At 56.6% G+C, this 20057-nt stretch overlaps 1 protein-coding gene across 1 annotated transcript in view; it reads right to left on the minus strand.

The window, feature by feature from the left end:
* LOC144488067 (uncharacterized) overlaps positions 1-20057 on the minus strand; it is a gene marked incomplete at its 5' end in the record, with an annotated part of 57820 nt that overhangs the window by 10108 nt on the left and 27655 nt on the right. The window contains 7 exons of the mRNA XM_078206090.1: positions 2390-2479; positions 4021-4110; positions 5458-5547; positions 7561-7650; positions 10819-10908; positions 13521-13610; positions 16246-16335. Coding sequence (XP_078062216.1) covers positions 2390-2479; positions 4021-4110; positions 5458-5547; positions 7561-7650; positions 10819-10908; positions 13521-13610; positions 16246-16335 — 630 coding nt within the window. The remainder of the gene's footprint in view (positions 1-2389; positions 2480-4020; positions 4111-5457; positions 5548-7560; positions 7651-10818; positions 10909-13520; positions 13611-16245; positions 16336-20057) is intronic.

A 20057-nucleotide genomic window follows, 5' to 3' on the forward strand; every position in this document is an offset into this window, starting at 1 on the left:
ATGCTGCTGATTTGTTGGCTTGTCATTGGGAAACTCATTGTAATGCTCCATTGGACAGAGAACTGCAAGCTGATGTTTCCTCAACAACTTCACTATTTGGAGAACATGCAGAGAGTGGCCCTGAGTGAAAAATTATTCATCTTCAACAAGTCTATTTGAGGCACATTGCAAGCAAGGGCCAGAATCAGAAAATGGCTGCTGTGTAATTCTTGGTACCTGCGTGATTGTTCGGTAAGTTTTATCCAATTGCACAATTCCAATTAATGTCACTCCATCCCACTCCCCTCACTCGCTCCATCCCACTCACTCCATCCCACTCCCCTCACTCGCTCCATCCCACTCACTCCATCCCACTCCCCTCACTCGCTCCATCCCACTCACTCCATCCCACTCCCCTCACTCGCTCCATCCCACTCCCCTCACTCGCTCCATCCCACTCACTCCATCCCACTCCCCTCACTCGCTCCATCCCATTCCCCTCACTCGCTCCATCACACTCCGCTCACTCAATTCATCCCACTCCCCTCCCTCGCTCCATCCCACTCCCCGCACTCGCTCCATCCCACTCCCCTCACTCGCTCCATCCCATTCCCCTCACTCGCTCCATCACACTCCGCTCACTCAATTCATCCCACTCCCCTCCCTCGCTCCATCCCACTCCCCTCACTCGCTCCATCCCACTCCCCGCACTCGCTCCATCCCACTCCCCTCACTCACTCCATCTCACTGCCCTCACTCACTCCATCCCACGCCCCTCATTCACTGCATCCCGCTCCCCTCACTCACTGCACCTCCCCCTCACTCACTCCATCCCACTCCCCTCACTCACTGCACCCCACTCTCTTCACTCACTCCATCCCACTCCTCTCATTCACTACATCCCACTCCCCTCACTCCCTGCACCCCGCTCCCCTCACTCACGGTATCCCGCTCCCCTCACTCACTACATCCCACTCCCCTCACACACTCCATCCCACTCCCCTCACACACTCCATCCCACTCCCCTCACTCACTGCACCCCACTCCCCACACTCACTGCACCCCACTCCCCTCACTTACTGCACCCCACTCCCCTCACTCACTGCATCCCACTCCCCTCTGCCACTGCTCCCCACTCCTTACTCACTTCATCCTACTCCCCTCACTCACTCCATCCCACTCCCCTCACTCACTCCATCCCACTGCCCTCGCTCCCTCAATCTCACTCCTCTGACTCCCTCAATCCCACTCCCCTCACTCCCTCAATCCCACTGCCCTCACTCCCACTCCCCTCGCTCCCTCAATCCCACTTCCCTCGATCCCTCAATCCCACTCCCCTCGTTCCCTCAATCCCACTGCCCTCGCTCCCTCAATCCCACTCCCCTCGATCCCTCAATCCCACTCCCCTCACTCGCTCCATCTCACTGCCCTCACTCACTCCATCCCACTCCCCTCACTCACTGCATCCCGCTCCCCTCACTCACTGCACCCCCCTCACTCACTCCATCCGACTCTCCTCTCTCACTCCATCACACTCCTCTCACTCACTACATCCCGCTCCCCTCACTCAGTCCATCCCGCTCCCCTCACTCACTGCACCCCGCTCCCCTCACTCACTGCATCCCGCTCCCCTCACTCACTCCATCCCACTCCCCTCACTCACTCCATCCCACTCCCCTCACTCACTCCATCCCACTCCCCTCACTCACTCCATCCCACTCCCCTCACTCACTCCATCCCACTCCCCTCACTCACTCCATCCCACTCCCCTCACTCACTCCATCCCACTCCCCTCACTCACTCCATCCCACTCCCCTCACTCACTGCATCCCACTCCCCTCACTCACTGCATCCCACTCCCCTCACTCACTGCATCCCACTCCCCTCAGCCACTGCTCCCCAATCCCCTCACTCACTGCATCCCACTCCCCTCACTCACTCCATCCCACTCCCCACTCACTCCATCCCACTCCCCTCACTTACTCCATCCCACTCCCATCACTCACTCCATCCCACTCCCCTCACTCACTGCATCCCACTCCCCTCACTCACTGCATCACATTCCCCTCACTCACTCCATCCCACTCCCCACTCACTCCATCCCACTCCCCTCACTCACTCCATCCCACTCCCCTCACTCACTCCATCCCACTCCCCTCACTCACTCCATCCCACTCCCCTGACTCACTCCATCCCACTCCCCTCAATGACTGTAACTTGATCCACATTGTCTCTGAGGTACCCTCTCTCCATTCAGGTTATTGACTTTAACTTTCACTCTACGATGATTCTCACTCACTCACTGCTCGCACTCCATCAGTAAATGCCTGAGTGAATCTTGAGCACTGACATCTCCATGTGTCACACTGAGTGAACAATTCATCCAGAACGTTCCCTGGGTTTCACCTACCTGGGGCTGAAGAATCCACAGGGACAGTGGATGATTGTTGGGTGGGTTTTCCAGTCGATTTTCCCCCAGCTTCCCGAGTTGTGGATTTTCCTGGATGGAGAATGAGAGAAAGAGAATTGAAAACTTGCTGATTGGACAATTCCAGAACAGACCATAATACTCAGACCAGATTCCGGTCGGTAACAAATTAAAAACCTTCCTCACCCAAAACCGGTCGTCAGTCCCAACACATCACATTCCTCGAGTATGGTCGGGAAAGGAGATGAAGAGTTAAAACTTTCCACCCTGGATTCATCAGGACTCAGATACAACAAAACCAAATCGTACAGGGACAAACAACTTGCGCAGCGTCGGATAGATGCTGCTGATTTGTTGGCTTGTCATTGGGAAACTCATTGTAATGCTCCATTGGACAGAGAACTGCAAACTGACGTTTCCTCAACAACTTCACTATTTGGAGAACATGCAGAGAGTGGCCCTGAGTGCAAAATTATTTATCTTCAACAAGTCTATTTGAGGCACATTGCAAGCAAGGGCGAGAATCAGAAAATGGCTGCTGTGTAATTCTTGGTACCTGCGCGATTGTTCGGTAAGTTTTATCCAATTGCACAATTCCAATTAATGTCACTCCATCCCACTCCCCTCACTCGCTCCATCCCACTCACTCCATCCCACTCCCCTCACTCGCTCCATCCCACTCCCCGCACTCGCTCCATCACACTCCGCTCACTCAATTCATCCCACTCCCCTCCCTCGCTCCATCCCACTCCCCGCACTCGCTCCATCCCACTCCCCGCACTCGCTCCATCCCACTCCCCTCACTCACTCCATCTCACTGCCCTCACTCACTCCATCCCACGCCCCTCATTCACTGCATCCCGCTCCCCTCACTCACTGCACCTCCCCCTCACTCACTCCATCCCACTCCCCTCACTCACTGCACCCCACTCTCCTCACTCACTCCATCCCACTCCTCTCATTCACTACATCCCGCTCCCCTCACTCACTGCACCCCGCTCCCCTCACTCACGGTATCCCGCTCCCCTCACTCACTACATCCCACTCCCCTCACACACTCCATCCCACTCCCCTCACACACTCCATCCCACTCCCCTCACTCACTGCACCCCACTCCCCTCACTCACTGCACCCCACTCCCCTCACTCACTGCATCCCACTCCCCTCTGCCACTGCTCCCCACTCCTTACTCACTTCATCCTACTCCCCTCACTCACTCCATCCTACTCCCCTCACTCACTCCTCCCACTCCCCTCACTCACTCCATCCCACTCCCCTCACTCACTCCATCCCATTCCCCTCACTCACTCCATCCCACTCACTCCATCCCACTCCCCTCACTCACTCCATCCCACTCCCCTCACTCACTACATCCCAATCCCCTCACTCACTCCATCCCACTCCCCTCAATGGCTTTGACTATATCCACATTGTCTCTGAGGTACCGTCTCTCCATTCAGGTTATTGATTTTAACTTTAACTCTACGATGATTCTCACTCACTCACTGCTCCCACTCCATCAGTAAATGCCTGAGTGAATCTTGAGCACTGACATCTCCATGTGTCACACTGAGTGAACAATTCATCCAGAACGTTCCCTGGGTTTCACCTACCTGGGGCTGAAGAATCCACAGGGACAGTGGATGATTGTTGGGTGGGTTTTCCAGTCGATTTTCCCCCAGCTTCCCGAGTTGTGGATTTTCCTGGATGGAGAATGAGAGAAAGAGAATTGAAAACTTGCTGATTGGACAATTCCAGAACAGACCATAATACTCAGACCAGATTCCGGACGGTAACAAATTAAAAACCTTCCTCACCCAAAACCGGTCGTCAGTCCCAACACATCACATTCCTCGAGTATGGTCGGGAAAGGAGATGAAGAGTTAAAACTTTCCACCCTGGACTCATCAGGACTCAGATACAACAAATCCAAATCGTACAGGGACAAACAACTTGCGCAGCGTCGGATAGATGCTGCTGTTTTGTTGGCTTGTCATTGGGAAACTCATTGTAATGCTCCATTGGACAGAGAACTGCAAACTGATGTTTCCTCAACAACTTCACTATTTGGAGGACATGCAGAGAGTGGCCCTGAGTGAAAAATTATTCATCTTCAACAAGTCTATTTGAGGCACATTGCAAGCAAGGGCGAGAATCAGAAAATGGCTGCTGTGTAATTCTTGGTCCCTGCGTGATTGTTCGGTAAGTTTTATCCAATTGCACAATTCCAATTAATGTCACTACATCCCACTCCCCTCACTCGCTCCATCCCACTCCCCTCTCTCACTCCATCCCACTCCCCTCACTCGCTCCATCCCACTCACTCCATCCCACTCCCCTCACTCGCTCCATCCCACTCCCCTCACTCGCTCCATCACACTCCGCTCACTCAATTCATCCCACTCCCCTCCCTCGCTCCATCCCACTCCCCGCACTCGCTCCATCCCACTCCCCGCACTCGCTCCATCCCACTCCCCTCACTCACTCCATCTCACTGCCCTCACTCACTCCATCCCACGCCCCTCATTCACTGCATCCCACTCCCCTCACTCACTGCATCCCACTCCCCTCTGCCACTGCTCCCCACTCCTTACTCACTTCATCCTACTCCCCTCACTCACTCCATCCTACTCCCCTCACTCACTCCATCCCACTCCCCTCACTCACTCCATCCCTCTCCCCTCACTCACTCCATCCCTCTCCCCTCACTCACTCCATCCCATTCCCCTCACTCACTCCATCCCATTCCCCTCACTCACTCCATCCCACTCCCCTCACTCACTCCATCCCACTCCCCTCACTCACTACATCCCAATCCCCTCACTCACTCCATCCCACTCCCCTCAATGGCTTTGACTATATCCACATTGTCTCTGAGGTACCGTCTCTCCATTCAGGTTATTGATTTTAACTTTAACTCTACGATGATTCTCACTCACTCACTGCTCCCACTCCATCAGTAAATGCCTGAGTGAATCTTGAGCACTGACATCTCCATGTGTCACACTGAGTGAACAATTCATCCAGAACGTTCCCTGGGTTTCACCTACCTGGGGCTGAAGAATCCACAGGGACAGTGGATGATTGTTGGGTGGGTTTTCCAGTCGATTTTCCCCCAGCTTCCCGAGTTGTGGATTTTCCTGGATGGAGAATGAGAGAAAGAGAATTGAAAACTTGCTGATTGGACAATTCCAGAACAGACCATAATACTCAGACCAGATTCCGGACGGTAACAAATTAAAAACCTTCCTCACCCAAAACCGGTCGTCAGTCCCAACACATCACATTCCTCGAGTATGGTCGGGAAAGGAGATGAAGAGTTAAAACTTTCCACCCTGGACTCATCAGGACTCAGATACAACAAAACCAAATCGTACAGGGACAAACAACTTGCGCAGCGTCGGATAGATGCTGCTGTTTTGTTGGCTTGTCATTGGGAAACTCATTGTAATGCTCCATTGGACAGAGAACTGCAAACTGATGTTTCCTCAACAACTTCACTATTTGGAGAACATGCAGAGAGTGGCCCTGAGTGCAAAATTATTTATCTTCAACAAGTCTATTTGAGGCACATTGCAAGCAAGGGCGAGAATCAGAAAATGGCTGCTGTGTAATTCTTGGTACCTGCGTGATTGTGCGGTAAGTTTTATCCAATTGCACAATTCCAATTAATGTCACTCCATCCCACTCCCCTCACTCGCTCCATCCCACTCACTCCATCCCACTCCCCTCACTCGCTCCATCCCACTCCCCGCACTCGCTCCATCACACTCCGCTCACTCAATTCATCCCACTCCCCTCACTCGCTCCATCCCACTCCCCTCCCTCGCTCCATCCCACTCCCCGCACTCGCTCCATCCCACTCCCCGCACTCGCTCCATCCCACTCCCCTCACTCACTCCATCTCACTGCCCTCACTCACTCCATCCCACGCCCCTCATTCACTGCATCCCGCTCCCCTCACTCACTGCACCTCCCCCTCACTCACTCCATCCCACTCCCCTCACTCACTGCACCCCACTCTCCTCACTCACTCCATCCCACTCCTCTCATTCACTACATCCCGCTCCCCTCACTCACTGCACCCCGCTCCCCTCACTCACGGTATCCCGCTCCCCTCACTCACTACATCCCACTCCCCTCACACACTCCATCCCACTCCCCTCACTCACTCCATCCCACTCCCCTCACTCACTGCACCCCACTCCCCTCACTCACTGCATCCCACTCCCCTCTGCCACTGCTCCCCACTCCTTACTCACTTCATCCTACTCCCCTCACTCACTCCATCCTACTCCCCTCACTCACTCCTCCCACTCCCCTCACTCACTCCATCCCACTCCCCTCACTCACTCCATCCCATTCCCCTCACTCACTCCATCCCACTCCCCTCACTCACTCCATCCCACTCCCCTCACTCGCTCCATCCCACTCACTCCATCCCACTCCCCTCACTCGCTCCATCCCACTCCCCTCACTCGCTCCATCACACTCCGCTCACTCAATTCATCCCACTCCCCTCCCTCGCTCCATCCCACTCCCCGCACTCGCTCCATCCCACTCCCCGCACTCGCTCCATCCCACTCCCCTCACTCACTCCATCTCACTGCCCTCACTCACTCCATCCCACGCCCCTCATTCACTGCATCCCACTCCCCTCACTCACTGCATCCCACTCCCCTCTGCCACTGCTCCCCACTCCTTACTCACTTCATCCTACTCCCCTCACTCACTCCATCCTACTCCCCTCACTCACTCCATCCCACTCCCCTCACTCACTCCATCCCTCTCCCCTCACTCACTCCATCCCTCTCCCCTCACTCACTCCATCCCATTCCCCTCACTCACTCCATCCCACTCACTCCATCCCACTCCCCTCACTCACTCCATCCCACTCCCCTCACTCACTACATCCCAATCCCCTCACTCACTCCATCCCACTCCACTCAATGGCTTTGACTATATCCACATTGTCTCTGAGGTACCGTCTCTCCATTCAGGTTATTGATTTTAACTTTAACTCTACGATGATTCTCACTCACTCACTGCTCCCACTCCATCAGTAAATGCCTGAGTGAATCTTGAGCACTGACATCTCCATGTGTCACACTGAGTGAACAATTCATCCAGAACGTTCCCTGGGTTTCACCTACCTGGGGCTGAAGAATCCACAGGGACAGTGGATGATTGTTGGGTGGGTTTTCCAGTCGATTTTCCCCCAGCTTCCCGAGTTGTGGATTTTCCTGGATGGAGAATGAGAGAAAGAGAATTGAAAACTTGCTGATTGGACAATTCCAGAACAGACCATAATACTCAGACCAGATTCCGGACGGTAACAAATTAAAAACCTTCCTCACCCAAAACCGGTCGTCAGTCCCAACACATCACATTCCTCGAGTATGGTCGGGAAAGGAGATGAAGAGTTAAAACTTTCCACCCTGGACTCATCAGGACTCAGATACAACAAATCCAAATCGTACAGGGACAAACAACTTGCGCAGCGTCGGATAGATGCTGCTGTTTTGTTGGCTTGTCATTGGGAAACTCATTGTAATGCTCCATTGGACAGAGAACTGCAAACTGATGTTTCCTCAACAACTTCACTATTTGGAGAACATGCAGAGAGTGGCCCTGAGTGCAAAATTATTTATCTTCAACAAGTCTATTTGAGGCACATTGCAAGCAAGGGCGAGAATCAGAAAATGGCTGCTGTGTAATTCTTGGTACCTGCGTGATTGTTCGGTAAGTTTTATCCAATTGCACAATTCCAATTAATGTCACTACATCCCACTCCCCTCACTCGCTCCATCCCACTCCCCTCACTCGCTCCATCCCACTCCCCTCACTCGCTCCATCCCACTCCCCTCACTCGCTCCATCCCACTCACTCCATCCCACTCCCCTCACTCGCTCCATCCCATTCCCCTCACTCGCTCCATCCCACTCCCTGCACTTGCTCCATCCCACTCCCCTCCCTCGCTCCATCCCACTCCCCTCCCTCGCTCCATCCCACTCCCCTCACTCGCTCCATCCCATTCCCCTCACTCGCTCCATCCCACTCCCCTCACTCGCTCCATCCCACTCCCCTCACTCGCTCCATCCCACTCACTCCATCCCACTCCCCTCACTCGCTCCATCCCATTCCCCTCACTCGCTCCATCCCACTCCCTGCACTTGCTCCATCCCACTCCCCTCACTCACGACATCCCACTCCCCTCACTCGCTCCATCCCACTCCCCTCACTCGCTCCATCCCACTCACTCCATCCCACTCCCCTCACTCGCTCCATCCCATTCCCCTCACTCGCTCCATCCCACTCCCTGCACTTGCTCCATCCCACTCCCCTCACTCACTACATCCCACTCCCCTCACTCACTCCATCCCACTCCCCTCACTCGCTCCATCCCACTCCCCTCACTCGCTCCATCCCACTCCCCTCACTCGCTCCATCCCACTCACTCCATCCCACTCCCCTCACTCGCTCCATCCCATTCCCCTCACTCGCTCCATCCCACTCCCTGCACTTGCTCCATCCCACTCCCCTCACTCACGACATCCCACTCCCCTCCCTCGCTCCATCCCACTCCCCTCCCTCGCTCCATCCCACTCCCTGCAATCGCTGCATTCCACTCCCCTCAATCACGACATCCCACTCCCCTCACTCGCTCCATCCCACTCCCCTCACTCGCTCCATCCCACTCCCCTCACTCGCTCCATCTCACTGCCCTCACTCACTCAATCCCACTCCCCTCACTCACTCCATCCCACTCCCCTCACTCGCTCCATCCCACTCCCTGCACTCGCTCCATCCCACTCCCTGCACTCGCTCCATCCCACTCCCCTCCCTCGCTCCATCCCACTCCCCTCCCTCGCTCCATCCCATTCCCCGCACTCGCTCCATCCCACTCCCCGCACTCGCTCCATCCCACTCCCCTCACTCACTCCATCTCACTGCCCTCACTCACTCCATCCCACGCCCCTCATTCACTGCATCCCGCTCCCCTCACTCACTGCACCTCCCCCTCACTCACTCCATCCCACTCCCCTCACTCACTCCATCTCACTGCCCTCACTCACTCCATCCCACGCCCCTCATTCACTGCATCCCGCTCCCCTCACTCACTGCACCTCCCCCTCACTCACTCCATCCCACTCCCCTCACTCACTCCATCCCACTCCCCTCACTCACTCCATCCCACTCTCCTCACTCGCTCCATCCCACTCCCCTCACTCACTCCATCCCACTCCCCTCACTCACTCCATCCCACTCCCCTCACTCGCTCCATCCCACTACCCTCACTCACTCCATCCCACTCCCCTCACTCACTCCATCCCACTACCCTCACTCACTCCATCCCACTACCCTCACTCACTCCATCCCACTCGCTCCATCCCACTCCCCTCACTCGCTCCATCCCGCTACCCACACTCGCTCCATCCCGCTCCCCTCACTCGCTCCATCCCGCTCCCCTCACTCGCTCCATCCCGCTCCCCTCACTCGCTCCATCCCGCTCCCCTCACTCGCTCCATCCCGCTCCCCTCACTCGCTCCATCCCGCTCCCCTCACTCTCTCCATCCCGCTGCCCTCACTCTCTCCATCCCTCTCCCCTCACTCACTCCATCCCACTCCCCTCACTCACTCCATCCCACTCCCCTCACTCACTCCATCCCACTTCCCTCACTCACTCCATCCCACTCCCCTCACTCACTCCATCCCACTCCCCTCACTCACTCCATCCCACTCCCCTCACTCACTCCATCCCACTCCCCTCACTCACTCCATCCCACTCCCCTCACTCACTCCATCTCACTCCCCTCACTCACTGCACCCCACTCCCCTCACTCACTCCATCCCACTCCCCTCACTCACTCCATCCCACTCCCCTCACTCACTCCATCCCACTCCCCTCACTCACTCCATCCCACTCCCCTGACTCACTGCACCCCACTCCCCTCACTCACTCCATCCCACTCCCCTCAGCCACTGCTCCCCACTCCTTACTCACTTCATCCCACTCCCCTCACTCACTCCATCCCAATCCCCTCATTCACTCCATCCCACTCCCCTCACTCACTCCATCCCTCTCCCCTCACTCACTCCATCCCATTCCCCTCACTCACTCCATCCCACTCCCCTCACTCACTCCATCCCACTCCCCTCACTCACTACATCCCAATCCCCTCACTCACTCCATCCCTCTCCCCTCAATGGCTGTGACTATATCCACATTGTCACTGAGGTATCGTCTCTCCATTCAGGTTATTGACTTTAACTTTCACTCTACGATGATTCTCACTCACTCACTGCTCGCACTCCATCAGTAAATGCCTGAGTGAATCTTGAGCACTGACATCTCCATGTGTCACACTGAGTGAACAATTCATCTCGAACGTTCCCTGAGTTTCACCTACCTGGGGTTGAAGAATCCACAGGGACAGTGGATGATTGTTGGGTGGGTTTTCCAGTCGATTTTCCCCCAGCTTCCCGAGTTGTGGATTTTCCTGGATGGAGAATGAGAGAAAGAGAATTGAAAACTTGCTGATTGGACAATTCCAGAACAGACCATAATACTCAGACCAGATTCCGCACGGTAACAATTTAAAAACCTTCCTCACCCAAGCCGGTCGTCAGTCTCAACACATCACATTCCTCGAGTATGGTCGGGAAAGGAGATGCAGAGTAAAAACTTTCCACCCTGGACTCATCAGGACTCAGATACAACAAAACCAAATCGTACAGGGACAAACAACTTGCGCAGCGTCGGATAGATGCTGCTGATTTGTTGGCTTGTCATTGGGAAACTCATTGTAATGTTCCATTGGATAGAGAACTGCAAGCTGACGTTTCCTCAACAACTTCACTATTTGGAGAACATGCAGAGAGTGGCCCTGAGTGCAAAATTATTCATCTTCAACAAGTCTATTTGAGGCACATTGCAAGCAAGGGCGAGAATCAGAAAATGGCTGCTGTGTAATTCTTGGTACCTGCGTGATTGTTCGGTAAGTTTTATCCAATTGCACAATTGCAATTAATGTCACTCCGTCCCACTCCCCTCACTCGCTCCATCCCACTCCCCTCACTCGCTCCATCCCATTCCCCTCACTCGCTCCATCCCACTCCCTGCACTTGCTCCATCCCACTCCCCTCACTCACGACATCCCACTCCCCTCCCTCGCTCCATCCCACTCCCCTCCCTCGCTCCATCCCACTCCCTGCAATCGCTGCATTCCACTCCCCTCAATCACGACATCCCACTCCCCTCACTCGCTCCATCCCACTCCCCTCACTCGCTCCATCCCACTCCCCTCACTCGCTCCATCTCACTGCCCTCACTCACTCCATCCCACTCCCCTCACTCGCTCCATCCCACTTCCTGCACTCGCTCCATCCCACTCCCTGCACTCGCTCCATCCCACTCCCTGCACTCGCTCCATCCCACTCCCCTCCCTCGCTCCATCCCACTCCCCTCCCTCGCTCCATCCCACTCCCCGCACTCGCTCCATCCCACTCCCCGCACTCGCTCCATCCCACTCCCCTCACTCACTCCATCTCACTGCCCTCACTCACTCCATCCCACGCCCCTCATTCACTGCATCCCGCTCCCCTCACTCACTGCACCTCCCCCTCACTCACTCCAACCCACTCCCCTCACTCACTCCATCCCACTCCCCTCACTCACTGCACCCCACTCTCCTCACTCACTCCATCCCACACCTCTCATTCACTACATCCCACTCCCCTCACTCACTGCACCCCGCTCCCCTCACTCACGGTATCCCGCTCCCCTCACTCACTACATCCCACTCCCCTCACTCACTACATCCCACTCCCCTCACACACTCCATCCCACTCCCCTCACCCACTCCATCCCACTCCCCTCACTCACTGCACCCCACTCCCCTCAGCCACTGCTCCCCACTCCTTACTCGCTTCATCCTACTCCCCTCACTCACTCCATCCTACTCCCCTCACTCACTCCATCCCACTCCCCTCACTCACTCCATCCTACTCCCCTCACTCACTCCATCCCACTCCCCTCACTCACTCCATCCCACTCCCCTCACTCACTACATCCCACTCCCCTCACTCACTACATCCCACTCCCCTCACTCACTCCATCCCACTCCCCTCACTCACTCCATCCCACTCCCCTCACTCACTCCATCCCACTCCCCTCACTCACTCCATCCCTCTCCCCTCACTCACTCCATCCCATTCCCCTCACTCACTCCATCCCACTCCCCTCACTCACTCCATCCCACTCCCCTCACTCACTACATCCCAATCCCCTCACTCGCTCCATCCCACTCCCCTCCCTCGCTCCATCCCACTCCCCGCACTCGCTCCATCCCACTCCCCGCACTCGCTCCATCCCACTCCCCGCACTCGCTCCATCCCACTCCCCGCACTCACTCCATCTCACTGCCCTCACTCACTCCATCCCACGCCCCTCATTCACTGCATCCCGCTCCCCTCACTCACTGCACCTCCCCCTCACTCACTCCATCCCACTCCCCTCATTCACTCCATCCCACTCCCCTCACTCACTCCATCCCTCTCCCCTCACTCACTCCATCCCTCTCCCCTCACACACTCCATCCCACTCCCCTCACCCACTCCATCCCACTCCCCTCACTCACTGCACCTCACTCCCCTCACTCACTGCATCCCACTCCCCTCAGCCACTGCTCCCCACTCCTTACTCACTTCATCCTACTCCCCTCACTCACTCCATCCCACTCCCCTCACTCACTCCATCCCACTCCCCTCACTCACTCCATCCCTCTCCCCTCACTCACTCCATCCCATTCCCCTCACTCACTCCATCCCACTCCCCTCACTCACTCCATCCCACTCCCCTCACTCACTACATCCCAATCCCCTCACTCACTCCATCCCACTCCCCTCAATGGCTGTGACTATATCCACATTGTCTCTGAGGTACCGTCTCTCCATTCAGGTTATTGACTTTAACTCTAACTCTACGATGATTCTCACTCACTCACTGCTCGCACTCCATCAGTAAATGCCTGAGTGAATCTTGAGCACTGACATCTCCATGTGTCACACTGAGTGAACAATTCATCTCGAACGTTCCCTGAGTTTCACCTACCTGGGGTTGAAGAATCCACAGGGACAGTGGATGATTGTTGGGTGGGTTTTCCAGTCGATTTTCCCCCAGCTTCCCGAGTTGTGGATTTTCCTGGATGGAGAATGAGAGAAAGAGAATTGAAAACTTGCTGATTGGACAATTCCAGAACAGACCATAATACTCAGACCAGATTCCGCACGGTAACAATTTAAAAACCTTCCTCACCCAAGCCGGTCGTCAGTCTCAACACATCACATTCCTCGAGTATGGTCGGGAAAGGAGATGCAGAGTAAAAACTTTCCACCCTGGACTCATCAGGACTCAGATACAACAAAACCAAATCGTACAGGGACAAACAACTTGCGCAGCGTCGGATAGATGCTGCTGATTTGTTGGCTTGTCATTGGGAAACTCATTGTAATGTTCCATTGGATAGAGAACTGCAAGCTGACGTTTCCTCAACAACTTCACTATTTGGAGAACATGCAGAGAGTGGCCCTGAGTGCAAAATTATTCATCTTCAACAAGTCTATTTGAGGCACATTGCAAGCAAGGGCGAGAATCAGAAAATGGCTGCTGTGTAATTCTTGGTACCTGCGTGATTGTTCGGTAAGTTTTATCCAATTGCACAATTGCAATTAATGTCACTCCGTCCCACTCCCCTCACTCGCTCCATCCCACTCCCCTCACTCGCTCCATCCCATTCCCCTCACTCGCTCCATCCCACTCCCTGCACTTGCTCCATCCCACTCCCCTCACTCACGACATCCCACTCCCCTCCCTCGCTCCATCCCACTCCCCTCCCTCGCTCCATCCCACTCCCTGCAATCGCTGCATTCCACTCCCCTCAATCACGACATCCCACTCCCCTCACTCGCTCCATCCCACTCCCCTCACTCGCTCCATCCCACTCCCCTCACTCGCTCCATCTCACTGCCCTCACTCACTCCATCCCACTCCCCTCACTCGCTCCATCCCACTTCCTGCACTCGCTCCATCCCACTCCCTGCACTCGCTCCATCCCACTCCCTGCACTCGCTCCATCCCACTCCCCTCCCTCGCTCCATCCCACTCCCCTCCCTCGCTCCATCCCACTCCCCGCACTCGCTCCATCCCACTCCCCGCACTCGCTCCATCCCACTCCCCTCACTCACTCCATCTCACTGCCCTCACTCACTCCATCCCACGCCCCTCATTCACTGCATCCCGCTCCCCTCACTCACTGCACCTCCCCCTCACTCACTCCAACCCACTCCCCTCACTCACTCCATCCCACTCCCCTCACTCACTGCACCCCACTCTCCTCACTCACTCCATCCCACACCTCTCATTCACTACATCCCACTCCCCTCACTCACTGCACCCCGCTCCCCTCACTCACGGTATCCCGCTCCCCTCACTCACTACATCCCACTCCCCTCACTCACTACATCCCACTCCTCTCACACACTCCATCCCACTCCCCTCACCCACTCCATCCCACTCCCCTCACTCACTGCACCCCACTCCCCTCAGCCACTGCTCCCCACTCCTTACTCGCTTCATCCTACTCCCCTCACTCACTCCATCCTACTCCCCTCACTCACTCCATCCCACTCCCCTCACTCACTCCATCCTACTCCCCTCACTCACTCCATCCCACTCCCCTCACTCACTCCATCCCACTCCCCTCACTCACTACATCCCACTCCCCTCACTCACTACATCCCACTCCCCTCACTCACTACATCCCACTCCCCTCACTCACTCCATCCCACTCCCCTCACTCACTCCATCCCACTCCCCTCACTCACTCCATCCCACTCCCCTCACTCACTCCATCCCTCTCCCCTCACTCACTCCATCCCATTCCCCTCACTCACTCCATCCCACTCCCCTCACTCACTCCATCCCACTCCCCTCACTCACTACATCCCAATCCCCTCACTCGCTCCATCCCACTCCCCTCCCTCGCTCCATCCCACTCCCCGCACTCGCTCCATCCCACTCCCCGCACTCGCTCCATCCCACTCCCCGCACTCGCTCCATCCCACTCCCCGCACTCACTCCATCTCACTGCCCTCACTCACTCCATCCCACGCCCCTCATTCACTGCATCCCGCTCCCCTCACTCACTGCACCTCCCCCTCACTCACTCCATCCCACTCCCCTCATTCACTCCATCCCACTCCCCTCACTCACTCCATCCCTCTCCCCTCACTCACTCCATCCCTCTCCCCTCACACACTCCATCCCACTCCCCTCACCCACTCCATCCCACTCCCCTCACTCACTGCACCTCACTCCCCTCACTCACTGCATCCCACTCCCCTCAGCCACTGCTCCCCACTCCTTACTCACTTCATCCTACTCCCCTCACTCACTCCATCCCACTCCCCTCACTCACTCCATCCCACTCCCCTCACTCACTCCATCCCTCTCCCCTCACTCACTCCATCCCATTCCCCTCACTCACTCCATCCCACTCCCCTCACTCACTCCATCCCACTCCCCTCACTCACTACATCCCAATCCCCTCACTCACTCCATCCCACTCCCCTCAATGGCTGTGACTATATCCACATTGTCTCTGAGGTACCGTCTCTCCATTCAGGTTATTGACTTTAACTCTAACTCTACGATGATTCTCACTCACTCACTGCTCCCACTCCATCAGTAAATGCCTGAGTGAATCTTGAGCACTGACATCTCCATGTGTCACACTGAGTGAACAATTCATCTCGAACGTTCCCTGAGTTTCACCTACCTGGGGTTGAAGAATCCACAGGGACAGTGGATGATTGTTGGGTGGGTTTTCCAGTCGATTTTCCCCCAGCTTCCCGAGTTGTGGATTTTCCTGGATGGAGAATGAGAGAAAGAGAATTGAAAACTTGCTGATTGGACAATTCCAGGACAGACCATAATACTCAGACCAGATTCCGCACGGTAACAATTTAAAAACCTTCCTCACCCAAAACCGGTCGTCAGTCCCAACATATCACATTCCTCGAGTATGGTCGGGAAAAGAGATGAAGAGTTAAAACTTTCCACCCTGGACTCATCAGGACTCAGATACAACAAAACCAAATCGTACAGGGACAAACAACTTGCGCAGCGTCGGATAGATGCTGCTGATTTGTTGGCTTGTCATTGGGAAACTCATTGTAATGCTCCATTGGACAGAGAACTGCAAACTGATGTTTCCTGAACAACTTCACTATTTGGAGAACATGCAGAGAGTGGCCCTGAGTGCAAAATTATTCATCTTCAACAAGTCTATTTGAGGCACATTGCAAGCAAGGGCGAGAGTCAGAAAATGGCTGCTGTGTAATTCTTGGTACCTGCGTGATTGTTCGGTAAGTTTTATCCAATTGCACAATTCCAATAAATGTCACTACATCCCACTCCCCTCACTCACTCCATCCCACTCCCCTCACTCACTCCATCCCACTCCCCTCATTCACTCCATCCCATTCCCCTCACTCGCTCCATCCCACTCCCCTCACTCGCTCCATCCCACTCCCCTCACTCGCTCCATCCCACTCCCCTCACTCGCTCCATCCCACTCCCCTCACTCACTCCGTCCCACTCCCCTCACTCGCTCCATCCCACTCCCCTCACTCACTCCATCCCATTCCCCTCACTCGCTCCATCCCACTCCCCTCACTCGCTCCATCCCACTCCCCTCACTCACTCCGTCCCACTCCCCTCACTCGCTCCATCCCACTCCCCTCACTCACTCCATCCCATTCCCCTCACTCGCTCCATCCCACTCCCCTCACTCGCTCCATCCCACTCCCCTCACTCACTCCGTCCCACTCCCCTCACTCGCTCCATCCCACTCCCCTCACTCGCTCCATCCCATTCCCCTCACTCACTCCGTCCCACTCCCCTCACTCGCTCCATCCCACTCCCCTCACTCGCTCCATCCCACTCCCCTCACTCACTCCGTCCCACTCCCCTCACTCGCTCCATCCCACTCCCCTCACTCACTCCATCCCATTCCCCTCACTCGCTCCATCCCACTCCCCTCACTCGCTCCATCCCACTCCCCTCACTCACTCCGTCCCACTCCCCTCACTCGCTCCATCCCACTCCCCTCACTCACTCCATCCCATTCCCCTCACTCGCTCCATCCCACTCCCCTCACTCGCTCCATCCCACTCCCCTCACTCACTCCGTCCCACTCCCCTCACTCGCTCCATCCCACTCCCCTCACTCGCTCCATCCCATTCCCCTCACTCACTCCGTCCCACTCCCCTCACTCGCTCCATCCCACTCCCCTCACTCGCTCCATCCCACTCACTCCATCCCACTCCCCTCACTCGCTCCATCCCACTCCCCTCACTCGCTCCGTCCCGCTCCCCTCACTCGCTCCATCCCACTCCCCTCACTCGCTCCATCCCACTCCCCTCACTCGCTCCATCCCACTCCCCTCCCTCGCTCCATCCCACTCCCCTCACTCGCTCCATCCCACTCCCCGCACTCGCTCCATCTCACTCCCCTCACTCGCTCCATCCCACTCCCCTCACTGGCTCCATCCCACTCCCCTCACTCGCTCCATCCCACTCCCCTCACTCGCTCCATCCCACTCCCCTCCCTCGCTCCATCCCACTCCCCTCACTCGTTCCATCCCACTCCCCGCACTCGCTCCATCCCACTCCCCGCATTCGCTCCATCCCACTCCCCGCACTCGCTCCATCCCACTCCCCGCACTCGCTCCATCCCACTCCCCGCACTCGCTCCATCCCACTCCCCGCACTTGCTCCATCCCACTCCCCTCACTCATGACATCCCACTGCCCTCGCTCCCTCAATCCCACTCCCCTCGCTCCCTCAATGCCACTGCCCTCGCTCTCTCAATCCCACTCCCCTCACTCCCTCAATCCCACTCCCCTCACTCCCTCAATCCCACTGCCCTCACTCCCTCAATCCCACTCCCCTCACTCCCTCAGTCCCACTGCCCTCACTCCCTCAGTCCCACTGCCCTCACTCCCTCAATCCCACTGCCCTCACTCCCACTCCCCTCGCTCCCTCAATCCCACTCCCCTCGCTCCCTCAATCCCACTCCCCTCGCTCCCTCAATCCCACTCCCCTCGCTCCCTCAATCCCACTCCCCTCGCTCCCTCAATCCCACTCCCCTCGCTCCCTCAATCCCACTCCCCTCGCTCCCTCAATCCCACTCCCCTCGCTCCCTCAATCCCACTCCCCTCGCTCCCTCAATCCCACTCCCCTCGCTCCCTCAATCCCACTCCCCTCGCTCCCTCAATCCCACTCCCCTCGCTCCCTCAATCCCACTCCCCTCGCTCGCTCAATCCCACTCCCCTCGCTCCCTCAATCCCACTCCCCTCGCTCCCTCAATCCCACTCCCCTCGCTCCCTCAATCCCACTCCCCTCGCTCCCTCATTCCCACTCCCCACGCTCCCTCAATCCCCCTTCCCTCGCTCCCTCAATCCCCCTCGCTCCCTCAATCCCCCTCCCCTCGCTCCCTCAATCCCACTCCCGTCGCTCCCTCAATCCCACTCCCCTCGCTCGCTCCATCCCACTCCCCTCACTCGCTCCATCCCACTCCCCTCACTCGCTCCATCCCACTCCCCTCACTCGTTCCATCCCACTCCCCTCACTCGCTCCATCCCACTCCCCTCACTCGCTCCATCCCACTCCCCTCACTCGCTCCATCCCACTGCCCTCACTCGCTCCATCCCACTGCCCTCACTCCCTCAATCCCACTGCCCTCACTCCCTCAATCCCACTGCCCTCGCTCCCTCAATCCCACTGCACTCGCTCCCTCAATCCCACTGCCCTCGCTCCCTCAATCCCACTGCCCTCGCTCCCTCAATCCCACTCCCCACTCTCCCTCAATCCCACTCCCCTCGCTCCCTCAATCCCACTCCCCTCGCTCCCTCAATCCCACTCCCCTCGCTCCCTCAATCCCACTCCCCTCGCTCCCTCAATCCCACTCCCCTCGCTCCCTCAATCCCACTCCCCTCGCTCCCTCAATCCCACTCCCCTCGCTCCCTCAATCCCACTCCCCTCGCTCCCTCAATCCCACTCCCCTCGCTCCCTCAATCCCACTCCCCTCGCTCCCTCAATCCCACTCCCCTCGCTCCCTCAATCCCACTCCCCTCGCTCCCTCAATCCCACTCCCCTCGCTCCCTCAATCCCACTCCCCTCGCTCCCTCAATCCCACTCCCCTCGCTCCCTCAATCCCACTCCCCTCGCTCCCTCAATCCCACTCCCCTCGCTCCCTCAATCTCACTCCCCTCGCTCCCTCAATCCCACTCCCCTCGCTCCCTCAATCCCACTGCCCTCACTCCCACAATCCCACTCCCCTCGCTCCATAGAACCATAGAATCATAGAAAATTACAGCTCAGAAACAGGCCTTTTGGCCCTTCTTGTCTGTGCCGAACCATTTTATGCCTAGTCCCACCGACCTGCACTTGGACCATATCTCTCCACACCCCCCTCATCCATGAACCCGTCCAAGTATTTCTTAAATGTTAAAAGTGACCCCGCATTTACCACTTTATCCGGCAGCTCATTCCACACTCCCACCACTCTCTGCGTGAAGAAGCCCCC

Source organism: Mustelus asterias, unplaced genomic scaffold (assembly GCF_964213995.1).
Source record: "Mustelus asterias unplaced genomic scaffold, sMusAst1.hap1.1 HAP1_SCAFFOLD_1259, whole genome shotgun sequence".
NCBI lineage: Eukaryota > Metazoa > Chordata > Chondrichthyes > Carcharhiniformes > Triakidae > Mustelus > Mustelus asterias.